General features: G+C 47.3%; 1 protein-coding gene across 1 annotated transcript in view; it reads left to right on the top strand.

Annotated features, from left to right (window-relative positions):
* The first annotated feature begins 1,362 nt into the window (after positions 1-1,362).
* CTBS (chitobiase) overlaps positions 1,363-22,437 on the top strand; it is a 107,762-nt gene continuing 86,687 nt past the window's right edge. The window contains exon 1 of the mRNA XM_086953981.1: positions 1,363-1,621. Within this exon, the coding sequence (XP_086810107.1) occupies positions 1,409-1,621 (213 nt within the window). The 5' untranslated portion in view covers positions 1,363-1,408. The remainder of the gene's footprint in view (positions 1,622-22,437) is intronic.

Here is a 22,437-nt window from a genome sequence, read left to right as displayed (position 1 = left end):
TGAAATGCAAATAAGAAAAATAATATATTGTGTGTTCTTTGTGGAGTTGGGAAGCCTTACAAAAACAAATACAAGAAGTTATTTTGTTCAAGACAATGTATTTGTTATAGGATGGGATAATTGAGCTATCTCATTTAGTATTAAAAGTGCGTTACTGGTGTTCTAGGCATCATTTGTTTTTTACATACGACTTTACTTACCCAGATGCCAATGGTTTACCGGGATCTCCCTTATTTTTGAATAAGTAAACAAATTTTAACATGAGCAAATATGCATGTGTAGATTTGCTCATGCGAAAATCTGGGTGTTTGCAAGTTCACTTTCCCTCCAACCACTTTTTTCCCAACTCTGGAAGAAGGTTTACGTCTGGCATTGTCAGGGGTATTCCAACATTCCTCAGTATGGGAAAAGATGAGAGAAGAGTTGTTGAAAACCCTTAAAACATGCAAGTTAGTAGGTTTGCATAGACTCAAAAGGGCATTCTAACCCTGGAACTATTGCTTACCACTACCTTCAGCCCCAGTTTGTAGATCTGTGGAAACGTGGAACATTAAGGTATTGCAAGTATTCAAGCACTACTATGGTATGAGCCCTGGCCTAATCAGAGGGGCTATATCAGAGCTCTTATATAATTAATTTGCTGCCATAATTTGTCGCCGAACTACATGGCAGCAAAGGACAAGTGGTTTTTGTTACAGGACAAGTACATTTATGAAGCAACCTGCCCCATGGACAAGTAGATAGTTTATTAAATTCCACGGCTCTGGTTGATATTGGAATGATTTCCTAACCCAGTTTTCAATCACAAAAAGTGCAGAAAGTATGTGCTGGAAAATACGTGAGTGAATGTGCTGCGCGTTACGTCACTTTGCCCTGTGTGCCACTGACTGCTTTGAAAATGAGCTGCTTTTTCTTTTCTATGAGAATAGCATGAAGCCATATGGATTGTCTTTCAATATCAAAGGTGGGGAAGCCAACGAACAGATAACATTCCTAAATTCTAAGAGAAAACTTACAGAGATTGTAAATGCTTATACAGAATTTGAGCATTATGAGAAATAAAGCCCTTTCAATAGCATGAAACGTGAAACTTAATGTAGAAACATCTTTAAGAATGCCAAAACAATACTACAAGTCAAACAATGCAACGCGAAGATAGCTAAAACACAGAACTGTCCGAGGCTAGAAATAGACAGATATAGAACCAATCGGCAGCTATGCGTGGCAAACGAGGACAGCTTTTTAAAGTATTGAAGATGTGGTATTGCAGTCACATCTTTGCATTTCATTTCTTTGTATTGTAACAACATTATGGAATTACAATTATGGAATTAAAAGAAACCACATGCCCTATTGAACCTTAGACTGAAAGCACAAAGTGTAAATCACTTTAGTGCGCGAGCATCGAATGTCAGTCCTTCTTTTATTTCTATTGAATCAGGCTGTACCCGAAGCAGGAAGAAGTGCTGCTACAGAGTCTGGGATGGCGAGGCTCTGGTGCGGCGGATGCGTCTGGCTCCTCAGCCTGTGCTTCCTCCCGGAGCTCGCGCGGCTTGCTGCTGCTTGCCCCTGCGCGGACCCCGCTCTGTGCCGTCCCATCGCGGATATCAAAGACTTTGAGGTGCGATGTCAGTCTGTTCCTTCCGCCTAGTGGTGGAAACGCTGAAACGTGGGCATGAGCAAGAGGGAAATAGAACAAAGTGAAAGTAATCCTATAAATCGCTGGGTCAAGAAGATGTGGTGTTTTATTGCTATTAGTCTGTTCCAGGATGATGTTACATTTACTAAGACTGCTGCTCTCAAGTAAGATCGCCGTCCCTAAACTGAAACACGTGTACTCACAGTTCACAGTAGTTTGTTTTGGAGGTCGGCGGGCCAATAAATGAACAGGGCGCGCCAAGGCACTCCAGGGTCTATCTTTCTAGAACAGTCCGAACAGTAGCGGAGCCCTGAACATGTTTGCATGTAAACCATGCCACAAACCTCGCGTAAATTATGATAGTCTCTTCAAAATTCCAAAAGGTGTATTACTCTGACAAGTTGAAGCTTTGACATTAATACGTTTAATCATATCACTACAGTTAGAGGTTCTTATTACATATTTCGTTTTTTACAGCTCGTGTTCTGAGCTCAAGTATTTGAAGGGGCTTTCATATGCGGTAATGAAGAAAAAGAAGGATAGGGGAATTTATATTTTCCCAAGATCACACAATTTGGTTAAACAGGGAAGCCGGGGATTAATCCCTTATTCTCTGGTTTCACTTCCTACAACTCAGCCACTAAATGAGTATTTATTTGATTCTCCTTTTTAGGTCGAGCATTGGAGACATGTTGTAACTTTTCTCATGTTGGCTTAAAGCCATTCCCCTGCTTTCAATTTGTTTGGTGTAGTGTCCTTTAAAAATCCTTGCTTGCTAGTGGTCAGTCCTGCCTCTTTGTCCCTCCTTATTCTCTTTCATTCCTCCCAGGGAGCGGGGACTAAGTGCTGAATCATTACGCTTTGATTGATTGTATATGTGCTCTTCAGGGGACTCATTTATTCTTGGATTTCTGCTCAGCCCCAGAGCTGCTTGCATTTTATGATGTCAGTACTTTGAGCACTGCCTTTCAATAAATAGGCATGGGCAGGCTCCCTGTCGCACAGCTGTTCTCCCTGCTTTTCGATTTTGAGCATGATGGAAAACAGGCCTTTTGTTTACTCACCAGTCAAGCAGTTTAACAGCACAATTTGACATATCACCAGCAGGAAACTTAATTCTTTTTTTTCCTCTACAAGAACATGCTCACTCACAGCCAATCGCCGTTTGGAGCTTATCTGGAATGAGTGGCTGTAACTAGACTGTACCGAACCTATACGCGGCGGAAGATAATAAGCATGATTTTTTATTTTGTTTTATTTTCAGCCTGTGCTCAGACATGTTTTCATGGAGTGCTGCCGAGCACTTGAGTCATTGCACCTTCTCCCACTCCTACTTGTTTTTTTCTGGCGTGAGGCCTCAGGCAGCGCAACAACCCCTGCTGTTCAAATCTGCCCTTAGACATTGCTGGTTACTTTTGCTCAAGTTATATGTCCTTGTACACATTACCCACACCTTTTCCGACAAAATGTGTTCTGTATTTCACCTGATCTCGAATTACTTCCTCCCTTTGTGTTGACATTTGTCTTCCACCCCGTATAGCGCAATTACACTTTTTTTCCTCTGCCAAGTGGGTCCTTTACAAAACGTTAAAAATAACAAATAACTCAGCAGGGCCAGACACACAATCTTCTTGTCTGCTGAATGAACATTACCTAAAGAGATTAAGCTGCTATTGCTGTCCATAATGAGGGGGTTCTTTAGCTCCAGAGTCACCAGCTTGGACCCCCTCGGGGTGCCTGTCTTGCTCAGCTCCATCGCAATGTGTCCAAACTTCTAGCCGAGGGAATCTTCGCCTGCAGAAAAAGCATATAACCCTCCCACTGCGCCCATTCCGTGGGAGACATATTCCACCACCCCGCCGCCGTGATATCCCAATAAAATTAGCCAATAAGGATTGTAGATGTTGTGGTCGTTGTTGGCCGCAGTTTTATTAGGATTATACATATACTGGTTATCTGGTCGTCATCATTAGCATGACCCCTGGTCACATTGGTCATTAGCGAACTGCCATATGTTGGTCATAAATCATATATGCCATCATCATACTGTGCAGATTATATCGTGGTACATTCAGTTCGCAAATGGCCCGCTTAAACCAGTTCTTTTGTTAGTCCTTGGTAGTCCTCTTTGTCGGGTTACTTCTGGGACCACCATTTGGTTGCTCACTCACGCCCTCTGCGTGTAGGGAGGGGTAGCTTCTCCCCAGAGTTAGGCCCCCCAACTCCCTACCTTTTATGCCCTGCCGACCGGCCGGGACTGGGCCGCGAGCGCCGTCTCCTTTTGCTACTCTCCTCCTTGGCGCGGCCACCTCACCCTGCCATGCGGCATCCCAAAGTGAGTGGCCCTCTTCCTACACACCTCCTTTGTCGGTGTGTCTCCTTAGCCAGTCATTATACCAATTTCCGCCATGCCGCAGGGAGGCTAATGTCTTACTGCCCCCCTCCCCCCCCCGATAATGTTTTAAATGTTTTTTTTTTTATCTACAACCTGCAAGAGCCATTGCGCCCCACAGGTTATTCCAAAAGACTCCTAACCCTTCTTTAGACAGATGGACCCCGTCCTGGCCATACAGTTCCGGGCGTCCAGGGTGGATCAAACCATGTCTGATGGATTCCAACCCGTTGGTCTTGCAGAATTTGTGCATTGCAATGTTCAGTTTTCCACTGCTTTGTTTGATTTCGCACCCCTCTACTGCCTCCTACTGACCATCTCAGACCATATGACGGTCGTACAGCCGAACCATGTAGATGCCTTTGTGAGATATGTCTGAATGGCGTGCCCCAATGCCTTTCGTCCCATTTGGGCCAGCTCGTTGACCCCGAGATGAATAATCAGGACGTCCGAGTGCCATGCCGAGTCTGCCAGCAAGTTACAGAGAGTTGCCGGCAGTTGGTTCCACTTCATCCCAGGCTGCTCCATCCAGCGGATGCACGTGGCTTTGGGCTTGCTCGACCTCCTGTGGCCTGCCTGCTGCCACCATGTCTGCATCCTGGACACAAAGGAATGGCCCACTACCCACACCAGCCGGGGGCGTTCTCCTGCTGGGAAAATAATTGCAAAGTCAGGTGGCTTGTTGCAGCGCTGTAGGCGTTTGTTTTTTTTTTGGGGGTGGGGGAAGGGTCTAGCTCTTTGACCCCCTGCCGTGCGGCATCCCAAGGTGACCCCGCTTGACACTCACCTTGCGGTGCGGCATCCCAAAGTGAGTGGTCCCAACCCTCGCCAGTTTGATCTACAATAGCTGAGGTCGGATGTAGGTTTTGTATGCCCGGGACCGCCACCTGCCGACAGCCTGAATTCTTTCCTCTGGCATGCCATGCTGCGATGCTGAGGTGGCTGCGCCAATCCTAAAAGAGTGGGGGGCAAAGGACTCTGAGGGGAGCCCGGCTTTGGAGAGGACCTGGCGCATCACTGGGGTGAATTGAAATTTGCTCAGATTGCTCCCATCTTGATGTATGAAGATTGGCCCCTCGCCCGCCAGGCACGCCACCATGTACATGAACAAGCAGCACACTGCGCAATACCAGCTCCCTGGAATGCATTGCAGCTGTATCACAGCGCCCTTTCATGCCCAGTCAGTTCTGACCTTCTTAAAAGTATCTCCACTGACTCTGCCCTGGGTCTGATGTCTGTGGCCTGGAGGCACCGCCGTGTCGTCCCTGCTTCCTAGGTGCCACCAATTCTCTGATGCGGAAGGCGCCAAAGAATGCCGTGGAAAATTCTGCATGGAAGAGTTAAACCACCAGTGCTTCCCTTAGCTGGCCCAGCTTTTTTAAATCAGTGGGGCGCCTGCTTTCCAACCTTGCCCCTTCAGCTCTTCTCCACCCTTTCAGTGCCGTTTTGATGTAGAGGGATGCTGTGGGATCCTCCCCTGTGTGAATTCTGGAAAAATGTTCTATGGCTGCCAAATGGGCCTGTGCCCATGACCATGTCTTTTAGTTAGTGAATGCCCATTGTATAAATTGCTCCACTGCTCTTTGAGTCCCAGCCCTGTCGTTCAGTGATTGTATGCCCCCTATATTCATTACTGTGGCTGCATATTTCTTGCATCGTTTAGTTGCCTCTGGGGTAAGAGTCTGATTCACCAGTGTGGATAGATTTATCTCCCTAGGTCTCCCAGATCTGCTGGGAAAGGGGTCATCTCCTTGTCCGCCCCTGGTTCTAGTTCCCTGAATCGATTCATCTGTGACCTGGACAGGGCGTCTGCTACCGTGTTCTCCATCCCTGGTACATGGCGAGCCTTCAGATCCAGATTCCCATTCAGCTGTAATTTAATCAACTGTCACATTAGCCTTAAAGTGTCAGAGCACCTTGCTGCGCCTTTGTTAATGGCCTGAACTACCCCTATGTCCGCTTCATGTCCCTTAGCTCTTGTTTCCATACTGTCAATGCTTCTATAATTAGGAACAGTTCCAGAAATGTTATATTGCTGGTGATGCCCTGCCTGTGCCATTTCTCCGGCCACCGGCTTGCACACCACTTTTTCCAGGATTGCACTGAAACCCATGCTCCCGGAAACATCTGTAAATAGGGCTATCTGTCTGTCTGTTACCCAGCCCTCTCTCCATATCAGGATGCCGTTAAAGTCTGTGAGGAATTTGTCCCACATCAGAAGGTCCTGCTTAACCCCAGCCCCTAGACGGACGTGGTGGTATTTGTGGGTGATACCGGAGGTCAGCTGTGTGAGGCGCCTGGCGAAGACTCTCCCTGCGGGGATTACCCTGGCCGCAAAGTTGAGCTCACCAATCAGCCTTTCCAGTTTGCGGAGTCTCGCCTTGTTGCGACCGCACAAGCCCCTTACCTCTGCCCTGAAATCCTTCACCTTTTCGTCAGGTGGCCTGGCCGTCCCTGCCACTGAGTACAGCTCTATGCCCAGGAATGTGAGTCTTGTGGTGGGGCCCACTGTTTTCTCGAGTGCCAAGGGGACCCCCAAGATCCCTGCCAGCTTCTCAAAGGCTGCCAGAGCGTTACCGCAGATGGGAGACCTTGTGGGGCCTGTGAACATGAAGTTGTCCAGGTAGTGCAGTTTCCCAACCCTTGGGGTGTCTGACATGCAGGGCCAATTCCCCAAAAGTTTCAAACTGTTCCAAATATGCGCAAGGTGTGGCGTAGCCCATGGGCATTGCTTTGTCAACGAATAGGTCCCCTTCCCACTGAAAACCTAAAAGGTGGAAGCTGGAAGGGTGTACTGTTAGGAGGCGGAATGCGGACTCCATGTCTTGGCCATGAGTGCCCCCTGCCCTGCTGATTTTACTACGTCAATTGCATCGTCCACCGATGCATAACCCACTGAGCAGGCCTCTGTGCTTATCCCATCATTCACTGAGGACCCTTCGGGTAATGAGAGATGGTGGATGGGTCTAAATTGCCCCAGCTCCTTCTTGGGGACCAACCCCCAGGGGAGAGATAACCAGGCCCTTCTGCAATTGTGGTGGGAGGGGGCCCTCTATTCTGCCCAATGAATTCTCTTTATCAAGTTTGGGGCACACCAACCCAGGGTGTTGCATTGCGGATGTCAGGTTGTTTGCCCCTTCCAGTGGTAGTGGACTTGTGAATTGTATCACAAAACCATCTTCAAAACCTTATACTAAGACAGCAGCGTCTGCTTTGTTAGGGTATTTGTTCGCCAGTCTGCGCAGTTGTTGTGTGTTAATTGGGGATCTGGCTAGCTGACAGTTTTGCAGACCTTGCAGTACCCACCCATGGTATCCCAGCGTTAGTGTTTCCTTTTCTTATCCTTTGTGTCCCCTTTTGGCTCTTGCTTGCCCCTGCATGCCACTGCAGGGTGCTCTTCCCCACAGTTTGAACATGTGTGCTGCAATTTGCATGAAGCGCCCCACGTGCAGTCCCCGGCATCATATTTCCAGCAAATTGCGGTGGTTCCATTGGTGGATAGGGGTTTCCCTGTGCCGTGTTTCAATATGTGAAGTGGCTTGCCCCTACCTTTGTGGTAGAAGCTCCGAAAGGACTGGTCGTTTTTCCCTGCCCAAGCCTTTACCTCTTTGGCCACTAGCATTTTGTGTATAAAGCCAGAAACATCCTCCTCATTCCATTCCATTTCTGGGTGTCTCTGAATCTTAAACCCGAAGACCTTGTCATATTGGAGCCATGAGTCCCTGGGGAACTGCCTCTGTGTCCAGTGGATATTGGTCTCCTAGAGCCATAGGTCTGCAGCGCAGCGCTGGAATTTTTCAACTATGATGCATGCCATAATTCTAAAGGCATCCAGCTAATTATCAAAGTTCCTTTCCTTTCCTTCCTAGCGCTGAGCCTTTCCCTTCTATCCTCATCCTTCTTGTCGCAAGTTATGAGATCGAGCCCCTCCAGCTGGATCTCAAGCAAGGAGAACATTTCTCTGAATTCCTTTCAGCTTAATCTACTCGTAAGTGGTCCCACCCATAGAGCAGGACACCTCCTTAATCCCATCTTCTCTAACATTACGAGGGAATCCGCATGCTCGCCTATTCCTATGACCTGGACAGACCATCATCTGGTAATAATGTCAATTTCTTGCAACTCTGTCCCTGCTTTGGTGCCCACCCCGCAAGTTCAAAAACGTCCATGGAGAAAACTCCGCCTAGAGGACCTGCATAACCTCTTGGTGTTAAATCCCCCTCCCTCAAGTGACGACCTTGACGTAGGGTACGACCAGTTTTGCCTCTGGATTACCCAGGCACTAGACACCCTGATCCCTGCCAGATGGATCAAGGCTTGCGCCCATACGGCTAGTCCCTGGTATAATTCAGAACTAGCCATTCTAAAAAAGGAATGCAAAAAGGCGGAGAGAGGTTGGAGAAAAAATTATGATGCCAATCTCAAACAGAAATATGTTCTACTCCAGAAAACCTATCACCGAAAGGTTTGCAGAACAAGAGCGGCATACTATGCCGATGAAATCGACAGCAGCTCCAACGCCTCTAAAACTGTCTTTAAAATCTTGAAAGACCTTACAGCGAAAAAAACTGCTATCACTGCCACTACCTCCCCTGACCTTTGTAACAATATGGCAATTTTTTTTACCAATAAGATTAGGAAAATTTATGACACTCTGCCCAGCTTTCTGTCACTCTGGACCCCACCAGACCTTCTCTCTCCTCCCTTCCTATACTTGAGCGAGAGAGTTTTCAAAAAATTTGTAAAAATATCAAATCTGGTTCCCCGGCTGATCCCTTAAGACCTGAGACTTTCTGTGAAGCCCACAAACTTGTCACAGAACCTATACGAGACATCATTAACCTGTCTCTCTCTACCGCCAGTATTCCCTCTAAATGGAAGCAGGCATGGGTATCTCCCATCTTAAAAAAACCCACATTAGACCCCACGCTTCCTGAAAATTTTAGGCCCATCTCCCTTCTTCCCTGGCCAGCCAAAATAATCGAGGCACATGTTAACACCATTCTCACCAATTTCCTCCTAACCAACAACATCCTGGATAACTCTCAACACGGGTTTAGAGCTGGTCACAGCACCGAGACAGCCTTGCTCAGTGTAACAGAAGACCTCCGTACCATTCTTGACACCGGCGGAACGGCAGCACTGGTCCTGTTGGACCTCAGTGCTGCCGTCGACACGGTGTCGCACGAGGTTCTTCTGATGAGACTGGAGGAAATTGGAATCACGGGGACAGCCCTAGGATGGTTTAGAGACTTTCTTTCCAACAGGTCTTTCAAAGTCTCCACCCCCCCTTACATCTCTAAGGAGCATAACATCGGACGGGGAGTGCCGCAGGGTTCATCCCTGAGCCCCACCCTGTTTAATGTCTATGTCCGTCCTCTTGCAGAGGTGGCTAGAAGGAGCGGACTGGCATTGGTGTCCTACGCTGACGACACCCAGCTGGTGGTGGCTCTTAATGACAACAGTGGTTTGGAGGCTCATCACTTCAAACAGACACTTACTGACATCACCAACTGGATGACGGCGAATTTCCTCCAACTTAACGCGGGGAAAACAGAGATACTACTCCTGGGGATAAACACCGCGTCCTGGGGAGATAGCTGGTGGCCTGACACCTTGGGCCAACCTCCTAAGCCAAAGGAATGCGTTAAAAATCTGGGAGTCTGGGTGGACTCGGCATTGAAGTTTACTCACCACACTAAAAAGGTGGCTGCCACTTGCTTCGGCATCTTACGTAACCTCAGACCTATTTTGAGGTTCTTCGATTGCCGCACCCGCCAGGTAATTGTCCAGGCGACCATCCTTTCAACCTCTAATAAAAGAGAGAGGGACCCCGAAGCCAAAGGGATAGGGTTCCGTAATCGACAATAAGTCAAAGTGAGATTCCCTTTGGGCGAATGAACATAGAACAACTAGTTCTTACAGACCAAACAAATAAAAATACATCATATCATGACACATGGACAAACAAGAAGCATTGTAAACAATATTAAAAACAAGTTAAAACACTCTAGTAAAAGTAAATCTAGACAATTTATTCGTATACACTATATTTGTTAAAAAATGGGAAACATACAGGACGGAACTAATATACAATAAATCAAAAAGACATTCCAATAAAAAAGGAGGTACAGGTTGAGGACTAAATTCACACAATGATACAGAATTTTCCTCTATTTCTTGACCAAGTATTACTCCTTATGCATCGACGCGGTTCGGTGGCGAATGAGAAATTAGACCACCTTCATCAGGACAGTTGAGATAACAGTTTCCCAATAATTCTCAATAAAAAACCATTAGGATTGTATTAAGGGGTACTCAGCCTCCTTTCCACTCAGAAAAGATATTCGTCCAGCGAGAAATCTTCTCACTTTGATTGTTTAAAATATATTCATAGTCATATAATGTTGTGGATCTTAACACGCGGTATAAATTGTTCGAATATCTAACATTTTGTTATTATGTAATGATCCCGGCAAAGGGGAGTCTCTGTTTTTTAATTTTGGTTCTAGACTTCCTTTTCGGGCAATATAGGTTTGCCGAAATATGTGTAAGATTCTTCGGAAAAAGGAAACCGCCGCAATTCAAGCGTGCATTCCCTATTGGCGCCAACGAGTAAAGCGTCCCGCGTGTCTTCAGCTTGGAGTCCTCAGCAACAAAAGGGAATCTCACTTTGACTTATTGACCATCCTTTCAAGACTGGACTATGCTAGCTCGCTTTTATTGGGGGCTAACCTTGCCGAAACCACCAGATTACTGAGAGTCCAGAATGCGGCTGCCAGGGCGCTGGTAGGCCTCCCCCGCCACTCTTCGGTGGCCGGAGCCTTGAAAAAACTGCACTGGCTCCCGGTGGGCAAAAGGATCCAGTTCAAGGCACTTTGTTTAGCCTTTAAAATTCTTAAAACCGCCTCTCCCCCAATGCTGTGCCCCCTCCTGTCGGAGTATACTCCTAGGAGGTCGCTTCGCTCAGAGGGACAACATCTTGTGATCATCCCTCGTACCAAACTGTCCAGAATAGGCGGTCGATCCTTTAGCCTCCTAGCTGCCAAGCTACGGAACAGTCTACCGGAAACAATCCGTGACATGCAGGACCTTTTGGCTTTCAGAAAGGCCATCAAAACTCACCTTTTTCAGTAATGCCTCTTCTTCTCTCTGTGCTTCTAACTTTCTGCATTTAGTCTTCTCGCAGTGCCGGGACGCCCCTTGGCTGGGGCAGCCGCGCGCTATACAAATCACTATAACATAACATAAAATAACATATCCTTTCCTTGACTGCCAAAGGAATGAGACTCGCTAAACCGGTGGCTCTTGTGGTCAGTGAAGCAGGGTCAGGTGATGGCCTGGTGTATGTATCTGTGGCTGCTGCCTCGTGCGCTGGGCTGTTTGTATTACCAGTTTACCCCCAGGCTGCCACTAGAGTCCCCTACTCACCCTGGGCACCCTGTGCTACCTGCCTTTGCAGTCTAGACTGTCGCGCCCAGCCTGGGTCTAACAGGTGTCAAGGCATACCGATGCCTCGTCGCGTGCTGCTCCCCCTGCCCCAGGCCCTTAAATAACAGGGGAGCCATTGATTTAAAACATTCTTTAACAATGGTGGTAATATGCTAACCGCTTGCCACTCTGCTGGCTGCCCCGCCTTGCTCGCTTGTCCTCGCTGATGTGTCCCCAGGTGGCTGCTGTCTCCTCTGTGGCTTCTTCCTGGGGGCTTTCTTCTGGGGCTGGGCTGTGGTCTTGCGTTTTTTGGGGGGTGATTGGCCAGCATTGTCCGCATCCTGGGCTCCTAAACCTTCGCCTCCCTCCTAGTCCAGGTGTGCCATTCACTGCCGATGCCTACTGAATGCGCTTCAGTAGCTCCGTGAGCTCCTCTGGCTGCCAATTTGCCATTGCTCGTAGCGGGGTGCTGCCGCCCTTGGAAGCACCAAAAACAAGCACTTCCCTCTCTTTTTCTTTTTTTAAACAAAAGTCGACTTGCTCCTGGCCAACTCGGGATGCTTTGATCCTGACCTCTGCCACTACTGCGGCCTGTTGAAGTGCTCTCCCCGATGCTTGGGAGCAACTTCTGCACCTCCTGTTTGTCCAACAGCTGATCTCGGCGCCGGACGCAATGCTGAGATTGACTGCGCTGGTTACTCTTGGGCGTCCCCTTTAAACGCTGGTGCTGCTCTGGTCGGCAGGGATGGAGCACGCCTCGGGGGTCTTTCACTGCTGCCTGCCGCTCTCGCTCTCACGATGCAGTGAGCGTGTTTCTGAGTGCGGCAGGGGCAGAGCACGCCTTGTGGCCCCAGCGTCCTGCTAAGTCGCATTGCCCACTGCGGCCTGCAGCTCCGGACTCATTTGATTGCCCTCACCAGTGATAGCTCCGGCCACGGCAGAATAAAGCACGCCACAGGGGGTGCACGGGGGAAGCCATGCGAAGATAAGAGGCAGCTCTGTCAATGTGGCGCCAGCCGCACCCACGTAAAGCACACCTCTAGGCTAAAGGACTGTTAGAATTGGGGGTCTCTGGTTGGCACAGGTAGGTACTTGTGACAAGCAGGGACCCTCTCCTCTAGTCACGGTAAGGGAATACCCCTCTTAAAATAACCCCTGCTCACCCTCTAGGTGGTGTGGCGCGAGCAGTCAAGACTTATTTCAGAGGCGATGTAAATTTGTGACCACATACAGTAACCCAGTGACAACACTACAAATGGACACCACACAGGTTTTATATCAAAAATAAGTATACTTTATATAGAGTTATCACAAGACCAATAAACGACAAAAAGAATCCACAGTACTAATAAATTTGAAGAGTTCAGGTTAAAAAGATGTAAATCAAGGTTCTGTGCGAGTCGGTAATCCGGGCGGGCTACAGCGTCGATGAAAATAACAAGAGTCTAGCAAATCCAGCAGACCGCGTCGGTATGGGCCCACTCAAATGTCGACAGACTCAGTCACAGTACCTTTTACTTGGGGCGGCCGGCACGGACGTGCAGGCCGGTTCCGGTGATCGTCGCGTTGCAGAAAGGAAGCGTTGCAAGACGCGTTGTCCCTCGATGCGGTGCAGGCAGTGGCCCGTTGACAGTCGTTGGATCCAAGGCTTGCGTTGCAGGGCGAGACGGTGCTTCGATGCGGTGCTTGCAGCTTGCGGTGCAGCGAACGAGTCGGAGTTCGGGAGCTGGCGTCGATCAGTCCGGACAGCGGTGTGAGTCGGGCGGCGGTGCGAGTCGGGCGGTGCATCGCAAAGCGTGCGAGGCGGTGCCCAACTCCGGTGCGGTCACAGGACTCGAAGTCAGCAGCAGTGACCGCGTCGGTCAGACCAGTTCGATTCGGTGTAGCGAGGCGTTGCACGTCACTGGGCCCTTCCAGTTGCGGTGCAGGCTACGGCTAGTTGACGGCGATGAGACGGAGTCGGTGAGCGCAGAGCTTGTGTTGTTCGAGGCGGACGTTGCTTGGTGCGGTGCCCACAGTACACCGGGCCGGTCATGAGTCGGTCACAGCTCCCTGCCTCTGTAGCCACTTATTTCCAGCAGCAATTCACAAAGGCTGGTGAGGTCCACTGGTCCTGGGACTTCGGTCAGGGGGCAAGCTCTCTTCCAAGCCCTTGGAGATCTTTGCACAAGTTGAAAAGAAAAGTCCACAAAGTCTTTCTCCTCCCTTTGGCACAAGGCAACCACTGCAGGCCAATCCCCCAAGCAGCATTTCAGCTTGGGAATAGTCTCTTTTTTAATTTTTTATTCCACACTAGGAGCAAGTCAATAACACAAGCAAAACAAGTAACACATATTTCATAAATCATATGATTTGAAATAACACAGTTTGTACAGATAACAATTCAGTGTATCAGGACTCTAAATGTTCGTGAATAACACCCCAGATTAACATGCCAAGTCTCTGGTTTTTTTTGTCCCTTTTTAAGGCATAAAGACTCCATTCTAATTCATAAAGATTGTATAATTTAGTTCGCCAAAATTCAAAAGCTGGAGGTTCCTTTTGTAACCAGTCTGATGCGATACACAAGTGAGCTGCAGTCATAGCCACAAATAAAAAATACTTATATTTATATAAAGCAGTCCCCTTTTCCACATTTTGTCCTATACCTAATAGCATGAGTGCAGGGGAAATCTTCACAGTGTTATGAGTAATCATAGTAAGAAACTTTTCTATATTAATCAAGAAGTGATGCAATTTACTACAACTAAAAAATATATGAATGCTGTCTGCACTATCACACCCACATTGGAAGCATTTACCATCATATTGTGGGCCCCATTTAATCATTCGCTCTGGAGTGTAATATAATCTAAAATGAGTCTGGAAGAATTGAGCCTTTAAATTAGCAAACAAAAAAGCTTCCTTAGACAACAATATCGCGTCCTCTAATAAAAGATCAGGTTCCCCCAACTGAACTTGCCAGTACATATTATGCTTCTGTAAATCATCAGATCTATAGTCCATTAATATATTATAAAGAAAACCAATTTTTTTCTGAGATCGGATAGTTTTGACTAGTGGATTAGGGACTGGTTGAATATGCTTTCGGGTTAAAAAATCCCGAACTTGGAGATATTTCAAAAAAGTAGTACTAGTTATTTGGTATTTTAGTGTCAACCTTTCATATGTTGCTATTAACCCATTTGATTCAAACAAGTCTCCAATTTGCGTTATCCCCCTATACGACCAATCCCTACCCACCCGGTCCCAAAACACAGAAGGAGGTATTTTATCTGCATTAAATGGTTTATAATCTGAAAACTTCCCTATTTTTATCATCCTGGATACCTTCCTCCATACTTTAAAAGCTGATTCCAAAACTTTAAAGTGTGTTCTTTTGTAACAGTTGCCTTTGAGTTCTTTAAATAAACTGCGTCTAGCTTGAGTCCCTAAAAGTAGATAGAATATAGATGGTGCTTCAGCCGCGTCCTCTACCTGTTCCCCAGTCAATAATAATCGCTATCTTTGTAAAAAACATACATAAAAATATAACAAAAAGTCAGGGATAGCACGTCACCTCTTTTAACCGGAAGTGTCATTAGTCTCATTGCTGCGCGCGATTTCCCTGGGGCCCAGAGAAATCTTGCACATATAGATTGTAACTGTTGAAGGTAATTTAGAGGAATCTCCAACGGTATAGCTCTGAACAGATATAAGGCTTTTGATAAAATACTAATTTTAATAATATTCCCTCTGCCAATTATTGTTAATTGTAAATGTCCCCATTTATCTAGCGATCGTTTGATCTGTTGTAGTGTGGAGGCCCAATTGGCTTCCACTATATCTTTCATAGATGTTGGGAATAGTCTCTTCTCAGTTTCTTCAGGTGCCTTCTCCTCATCAGAGGTTTCGTCTTGTCAATTACAGGAGTGATCTAATTTCATGGGATCAGGGTCCCAATACTTATACCCAAAAGCCTTTGTTCTCTGAGGGGAGGGGAGCCTGTGCCCAGTCCAAACCAGTTCCTGAGCACTCTGTTGACAGTCTTCCTTCTCTTCTTTCAGTGTGCAGGGCAGAGACATCAGACACACCACATGGGGTGGAGCCAGCATTGTAGAGGGAAGTCCCAGCCCTATTCAGGTCCCAGGTGTAACTCCTACCTCCCATCTAGATGCAAATCTCCCTATTCACCACCGGGCAGCCCCAGCCTGTCTCCTGGAATTCCCCTGTCCTGTCACACACAAACAGGACAAGGAATACACAACTTAGCAGAGGCGGGCTCAAATGGTTAGGCAAGCAAATACCTACTTTCTAAAAGTGGTATTTGCAAACAGAATAGTAAAATAAACTTTACTAAAATAGGTATTTTATTAGTCCAGTCATACTAAACTCGAATTTCTACCATGTTCTCTGAGTCTGTTAGGATTATAGAATGTAACAATCCTAACAGCCCATTCTGGCCTATGGAGAACAGGTAGCCTTGCAATAGTGAAAAACGAAAATGGCTGTAATTCACTAGTAGGACATGCCACACACATCAGGGCTTGTCCTACCTTATACTTACAATGCAACCTGCCTGTTGGCCTACCATAGGGGTGACTAATAAGAAGTCAAGGGAAGGTTTAGGGACTGGCAAGTGGGTGCACTTGCCCAGTCAGCATGACAGTACTAGACTGCACGCAGGTTCTGCAGTAGCAGACCTTAGACACATTTTACAAGGCTGCTTCTGTGGATGGCACAACTAGTGCTGCAAGCCCACTAGCGGCATTTGGATTGCACGCCCTGGGCACACTCAGTGCACTGTACTTGGGTCTGACAGTAAACCAAACATCCAATCAGGGAACCACTAATCCATACATCAATTTACAGTAGGGAGCACTTGCACTGTGGCACTGGACAGCAGTAAGAAAAACAGGTAGGGGGGTCAAAGGGGAATTATTAACGACCACGGTAGCTCAAACCCCTATATCAAATTGAGAAACAAACGGGAGTTACCTGGTCCAATTAGTTGCCTACGTGTTGTCATGCCTAAAAACCGCTAAACCAACATGTCATCACAATGATAATACTGGGTTTGAAAAAATTCCCATCAGCCCACCATTATTGGCGGAGTGTCGTCATGTGGGATGCAAACCATAAACCTTGATCTCTCCCAACGCACCTAGTGATGATGCGGAGATAGGTTTTGAAAAGTACTATTCCGAACCACAGTATTTCAAAGGTAGGACTGATGGAGTGCAGTGCTCGTGAAAAAGAAAACAAAGTGTGAATAAAATTGTCTCCTGTGACAAAAAATATGTTTATTAGGTATTGTCCAAGGGTCAAGAGTAAAAACAGCGCCTTATAGTCTTAAAGAATAACTATATCATGGCGTCGTGCATGGAGGTCGACATGTTTCAGCTTGTATGGACAGATCGTCCAAGCTTTCTTCAGGACCGATTGATGTTACGCATCTGCATTATTTGAAAAAAGTGAAGTGTATTAACATTTTGGATTAATCCTACCAGGATTTGGAGCCCAAATATCCTCTGGTGTTTATCCAACTGGACAGCAGTGCACAGTGCCCAAACCATCTATTACCAGAAAAACACATGAGGCAACAGCGAAAAAATCGAAGGGAGACTCACACCAATGGTGCCAGGTCTAACAAGGACGCTCTGAAAATGCGGCTCCAGCCACGGCAGACTAGAGCGCGCCTCGGGCCCCCGGGAAAGATACAGGGGAGTTCCTTCACCTTGGATGATCGCGGCCTCGTCCGCTGCGGGTTAGAGCACGCTCAGAGGCCCTGGTGAAGGGGTGAAGCAGCTCCGGGCCAGCTGGTGGTTATAATCCTGGGCAGCGTCACCGTGGTACCAGCTGTGATGGGTCAAGGAGCGGGCACTCTGGGTGCAAGATTCGCCGCCTGCTTCTTCCTGGTTCCTCCTCCAATTTTTACCCTTGCAACGCTTCGCCTTCTCGTAGTTTTCTTCGTTTCTCTGAAACACAGCACGATGCACCGCTCTCCCCGCTCCACGAAATTAGGAGTTAACTGGGATAGCGGCAGCCTGTATCCCCCCCCCTCGCTCTACCCGGTGCTCAGTTGGTGAACCCCCATTGGGGGTTCATACCTAGCCATCCCACCCCATAGGCCGCGGTTTGGCGCCACTGGGCGCTCTGGAGCGGGGTGTGCATTTTCTTGGCCCTTTTGGGTGCCCAGAACCGTTTTTCCCCCTGGGGCTCGACATGGGTTATGGCGCCGGCTCCAGAGTCTCCACCTCACCTCCCCCTTTCGGGGGGAGAGGTGGGCTCTGGAAGCCCTGTTAGTTTCTGTCTGCTGGGTCGAGAGGTCACACCGTGTGATATCTCGCACTCTGCGTTCAAAGGAACTTAGCGCCCTTGCATCTTTAAATTAGCTCAAATTGTTTGCATGCCTGTGTCAGTCCACGGGCTATCAGTGAACCATAGGCCTGCAGGACACTTGATTCTTTACGTGGGCATGTGGGTGACACATGGGTTTGGCACTGGTGTGTTAACACTTCTTTCTACTTCATACACCGCAACATAAGGTGGGCCAATTAGGGTACACGTATGTATGTGGTCTTGTAAAGCGCACTGCTTCCCTGAGGCGTCGTGGCGCTGTAGACCGCTGGGGAATCAGTCCTGGCTATCCCTTTGAGATGGTCCCTACTGGGTATCTCCAAGGTGAAACCAGGCATCCCCGGCGTATGTGGGAAGCCGTTGTGGAGATGAGGCAAGCTAATGCCCAGAGTTGCTGAGTGTGATCCCTAGTTAGAGTAGGCACCGAGGCGAGAATTATCGAGTCCGCTGACCCTGGTCCACGACCCTGCCGCGTCGGGAATTGAACCCTGGTCCCGGGCCGTTCTCTGCTTCCGGGTCTGCCGCCTCTAACCAGTGAGCCACACCACTGGTTAGAGGCGGCTTTAATATATTCAGGGACATGATATGTGATAAAATACTGTTTCCAAATTGAGAAATAGAACACAAGGTGGGAAATATAAAAAAAATGGCTATTGAAGGAGGACTCCTCTTTAGCAGGGGTGGCTGTCTTGTAAAAAATGTGTTTGGTTTAAACTGTCTATATTTTGCATTGGCCTCCCACTTAAAGATGCCATCCACTAAATGGTGCCAAAAGTAGCGATGTGGCCCGTTGCCGAGGGTTATAATAACTATTAAAGGCCCTGATGAAAGATAGAGATCCGACCTGAGGACATTAATAGCCCTTCTGCCTGCGGGTTCATGCCCGTAACTCGGGTTGAGGGCCTTTTAATGACTGGTACAGCACTCGGAAGCTGGGTACAATGCTAGACAGTTGGTGATACAAGTGTGATGATATGTGTTCCTATTTGCAGGGTCCCTTTGGATACATTGCTTCATCTCAAGTGCTTTTTTAGTTTCAGAACATTCACAAGTGAGTGGATGTGGAATAGATGTAACACTGTCAGCATTGTGACACCCTCGCTTCCCACCTCGCATGACTTCCTTTATCCGTGAAAGAGGTATGCTTAGAGCTAGGTTCACAGTACTGTGCCGGGCTTGGATTCGGCTTGGCCCCCGGAGATGTCTCTGGCTGCCCACCTTGCTCTGTTTCTTGTCCAAGTAGAACTGGTGTTGTCTGATTGCCATCACCCAGATGGTTTTGATGAGGGAGTTGCTGGCATACCGGGTCTGCGCCACCAGCCCGCTCTGTCCGAAGGTTCTCCTGGACCTCGAGATCCTGGAGGAGAAGCAGATGTCGGGGTCAGTGCAGGCTCACTCACAAGCTCCACTCGCGCTGCACAAGCAAATGTGTCTGGGGCGGCACCGCACTCAGAGCATCAGCGGTGTGCTATACAAAACTGAGGTCAGCACTGGACCTCCTGCTGCCACAAACCACACACTAACACCAAAGGTATAAACTAGTGACCGCAGTGTCCTGCCCACTGGACGTCTGGACTGAATGCAGCAGCCTGACAGACATGTACACCACATAATCAAAATCTCTAGAAATTCCCAGGGTTCTCTACCATCTTCAGAACTACCCGTGCTATATACCGCGGGCGTGGTTTGCACAGATTAATGCCCTGCACAATAACTTCTTATCTGTGCATATGGATGGCTCCACATTTGGTAATCCTTTACACATTTGTCTATATGTGGAATATGTCAGGCTTCCGCCCATATGGTACTTTCAAAACTCAATAAAATATGTTTAAATAAAATCTATAGAAATTACTTTTATCTCACCAAACATGAATACTTCTTTAAATGTGTGTTATCCTAGTTCATGACACCCACGTCCATGCCCTTGGAGCACACCGAATACTTAGGTTTTTGCATTACAAAGGCAGCCTGCAACACGCAATAGAAACTTTGACACTTTGCTTTTTTTATGACTGTGCAGTATTGTGAAAGATCAGATTCCTGCCTTGCATTAAATCACTCTCTAATGTTTCACCAGGTCTTACTGATTTCATGTTTCTCAGGCTTCATGCATTCTGTTTCACAAACAGATAATTTAGATGCAAAAAGGGAAGTATACATGTTCAACTGTCTAGATTAAACATAAAACCTTTTTTATTTACAGAAAAACGATTTGTTAGTTCTCGCCATTTTCGGGAGATGTAAATTCAAGATGTTAATACTAACCAATGCAATGATATTCAATTGATCAGCATCTGAAGGATGACTGACTGAATTGATTTTGTTTGGAAACCGTCTAAAGATCAAACCAAGTTCAATGGTGTGTGCTTAAAATGGCTGGGCCACCTGGCAGGCAATTTACATTACATTTACTATCAAAATACTGATGAGATTGATTGCTTCAAACAGAAAACAAATGTAGGGGAAAAAAATGTAAACACAGAAAAAAACGAAGGATATGAACTGCAGCCACTTGTATAATGCAATTGTGCCGCAGTGGTATTTTGTGGTGGTTCTAATTTAGCACTTGAGTCCTAATACACTGTCTGCTCCATAATGTATGTTAAAATGACAACATTTTGATACAATACCACAACAAAGTCAGCCACATTAGATCACACAATTTGCTTTTTCTTGCTGAAAAAGCTGCATAATCTGGTCCTTCATTGCTGCATTAGTCCCGTGGGCTTTGCTATAAAAAGGGAGACTAAGACAGACTTCAGACTTTTTAATCTAACCTATCTTCAGTGAATAGGTCTCTGTACGGCACCCCACCTGTTTATAAATTACACAGTCCACTGTGGGAGTGGACACTGTACATTGCTGATAGAAGGGGATCTGACACTACCTTAGTAGCTATTTGATGTTGACTTATTTTACGAAAAAATAGTGCACCATTGAGTTAATAATCCCTCTATCAGACTGTTTAAACAGTTTTGAAGTTCAGATTATAATAGGTTTCAACGCAGCCTATGGACTGAGAGCACACCGGTAAGAGTGCGTGGCGCTAGAACCTGGACCCTTTCAGATCCTCGTCCCTCCGATGCTCTCACCACTCTTAGGCCCAAGGCATAGGAGGCTGTGGGCAGCACAGAGCGGGACCTCCGGGCCCTTGTTTTGCTAGTTTCAGGACAGGAACCCTAGCAATTGGGGTGGCACTTGTGCTCCCAATGTCGGGATGGCCAAGGCTATATAAAGCCGGCTGCAACCTATGCTCACCATTTTTGATAGAGGTACCAAAGGGGATGGTGATGGACGGAGCATCTGAACCAATCAAACACTCACACCCAGTCAACAGATCTGGGTTTAATCCATCACCGTTCTTTAGCCCACTCTGCCACCCCAGTTCAGACATGGCCATATGCAAATCAGTCTGACCCTCTGCCTCATGGGAACTGTCCAGCCCGAACTGCCAAGCCATGCCTTCCCTGGACCAGAAACAAGCTTCCTAGGACCGGTTTCTGGCATTACAGCGGTCTTCAGCCCGGCTTGCTTGAATCCAGTGGCAAAGTGAGCAAGGGACTCACGTGTGAGCATACCCTGCCAACTTATGGCGAACAAAGCGGTACAAAAGGGGGTGGTGATGGACGGAGCATCTGAACCAATCAAACACTCACACCCAGTCAACAGATATGGGTTTAATCCATCACTGTTCTTTAACCCACTCTGCCACCCTAGTAAGGGTGCGTGGCGCTAGGACCTGGACCCTTTCAGATCCTTGTCCCTCCGATGCTCTCACCACTCTTTGGGCCAAGGCATAGGAGGCTGTGGGCAGCACAGAGCGGGACATCCGGGCTCTTGTTTTGCAAGTTTAAGGACAGGAAGCCTAGCAATTGGGGCGGCACTTCTGCTTCCAATGTCGGCTTGGCCAAGGCTTTATAAAGCCGGCTGCAACCTATGCTCCCCATTTTTGATAGAGCACAGTTGTGGTACCAAGTGACCTGGGGATATCCCCTTTATCCAGCCCCTTAATCTTGGGTTAGGTGGAGTTTTGTAAGTTCACATGATGAGTCTGGGATAGTGGCATTCAACACTACATGATTTCAAGAACGGATGTATACTCCAACAATAACTTGCTGGGGCAGCACTGAGGTGATGGGAAGCAATCCTTATTTTACAAGGTCATTCACAGTTGCTGGTGGCAAGCCTGGCATTAGTGTATTACATTTTCGGTAGTCTATCAAGCTGGCAAAAGGGGGGGGGGCAGTAAAACGTGTGTGAGCATAAGCAGGCTTTAATTTACAAATGTGCTGAAGATGGGTATAGGGAGGTAGCATTGATGAGTCTGTGTTATATTGTTAGGCTTTTTGGCCTAAGGGGTGAAAGTAATCATTAGTTGATGAAGAAGAAGGAGGTAAGGTCTGTGTGCTATGGGTTCTTGTTGTAATCGCCTTCAAAATTGTACTTTCTGTTAGCTGGAAATGAGTTTCTAAGGGATGGATAAGAAATCCTTGCTGGGGCAGAAACTTCAATATCAGTTTTTTAGATTTCGCACGAAGTCGGAGACATCGGTCTCCGAGTTGACTCAAGAGGAAGAATACAGAAAGAATGGGTGACAATGTAGAGCTTTGTGACAACCCAAAGTTGATTAGAA

This window comes from Lissotriton vulgaris, chromosome 1_1 (genome assembly GCF_964263255.1).
Source record: "Lissotriton vulgaris chromosome 1_1, aLisVul1.2, whole genome shotgun sequence".
Lineage (NCBI taxonomy): Eukaryota > Metazoa > Chordata > Amphibia > Caudata > Salamandridae > Lissotriton > Lissotriton vulgaris.
The sequence above is the reverse complement of the archived record's forward strand: the minus strand, read 5'-3'. Positions and strand labels throughout refer to the sequence as shown.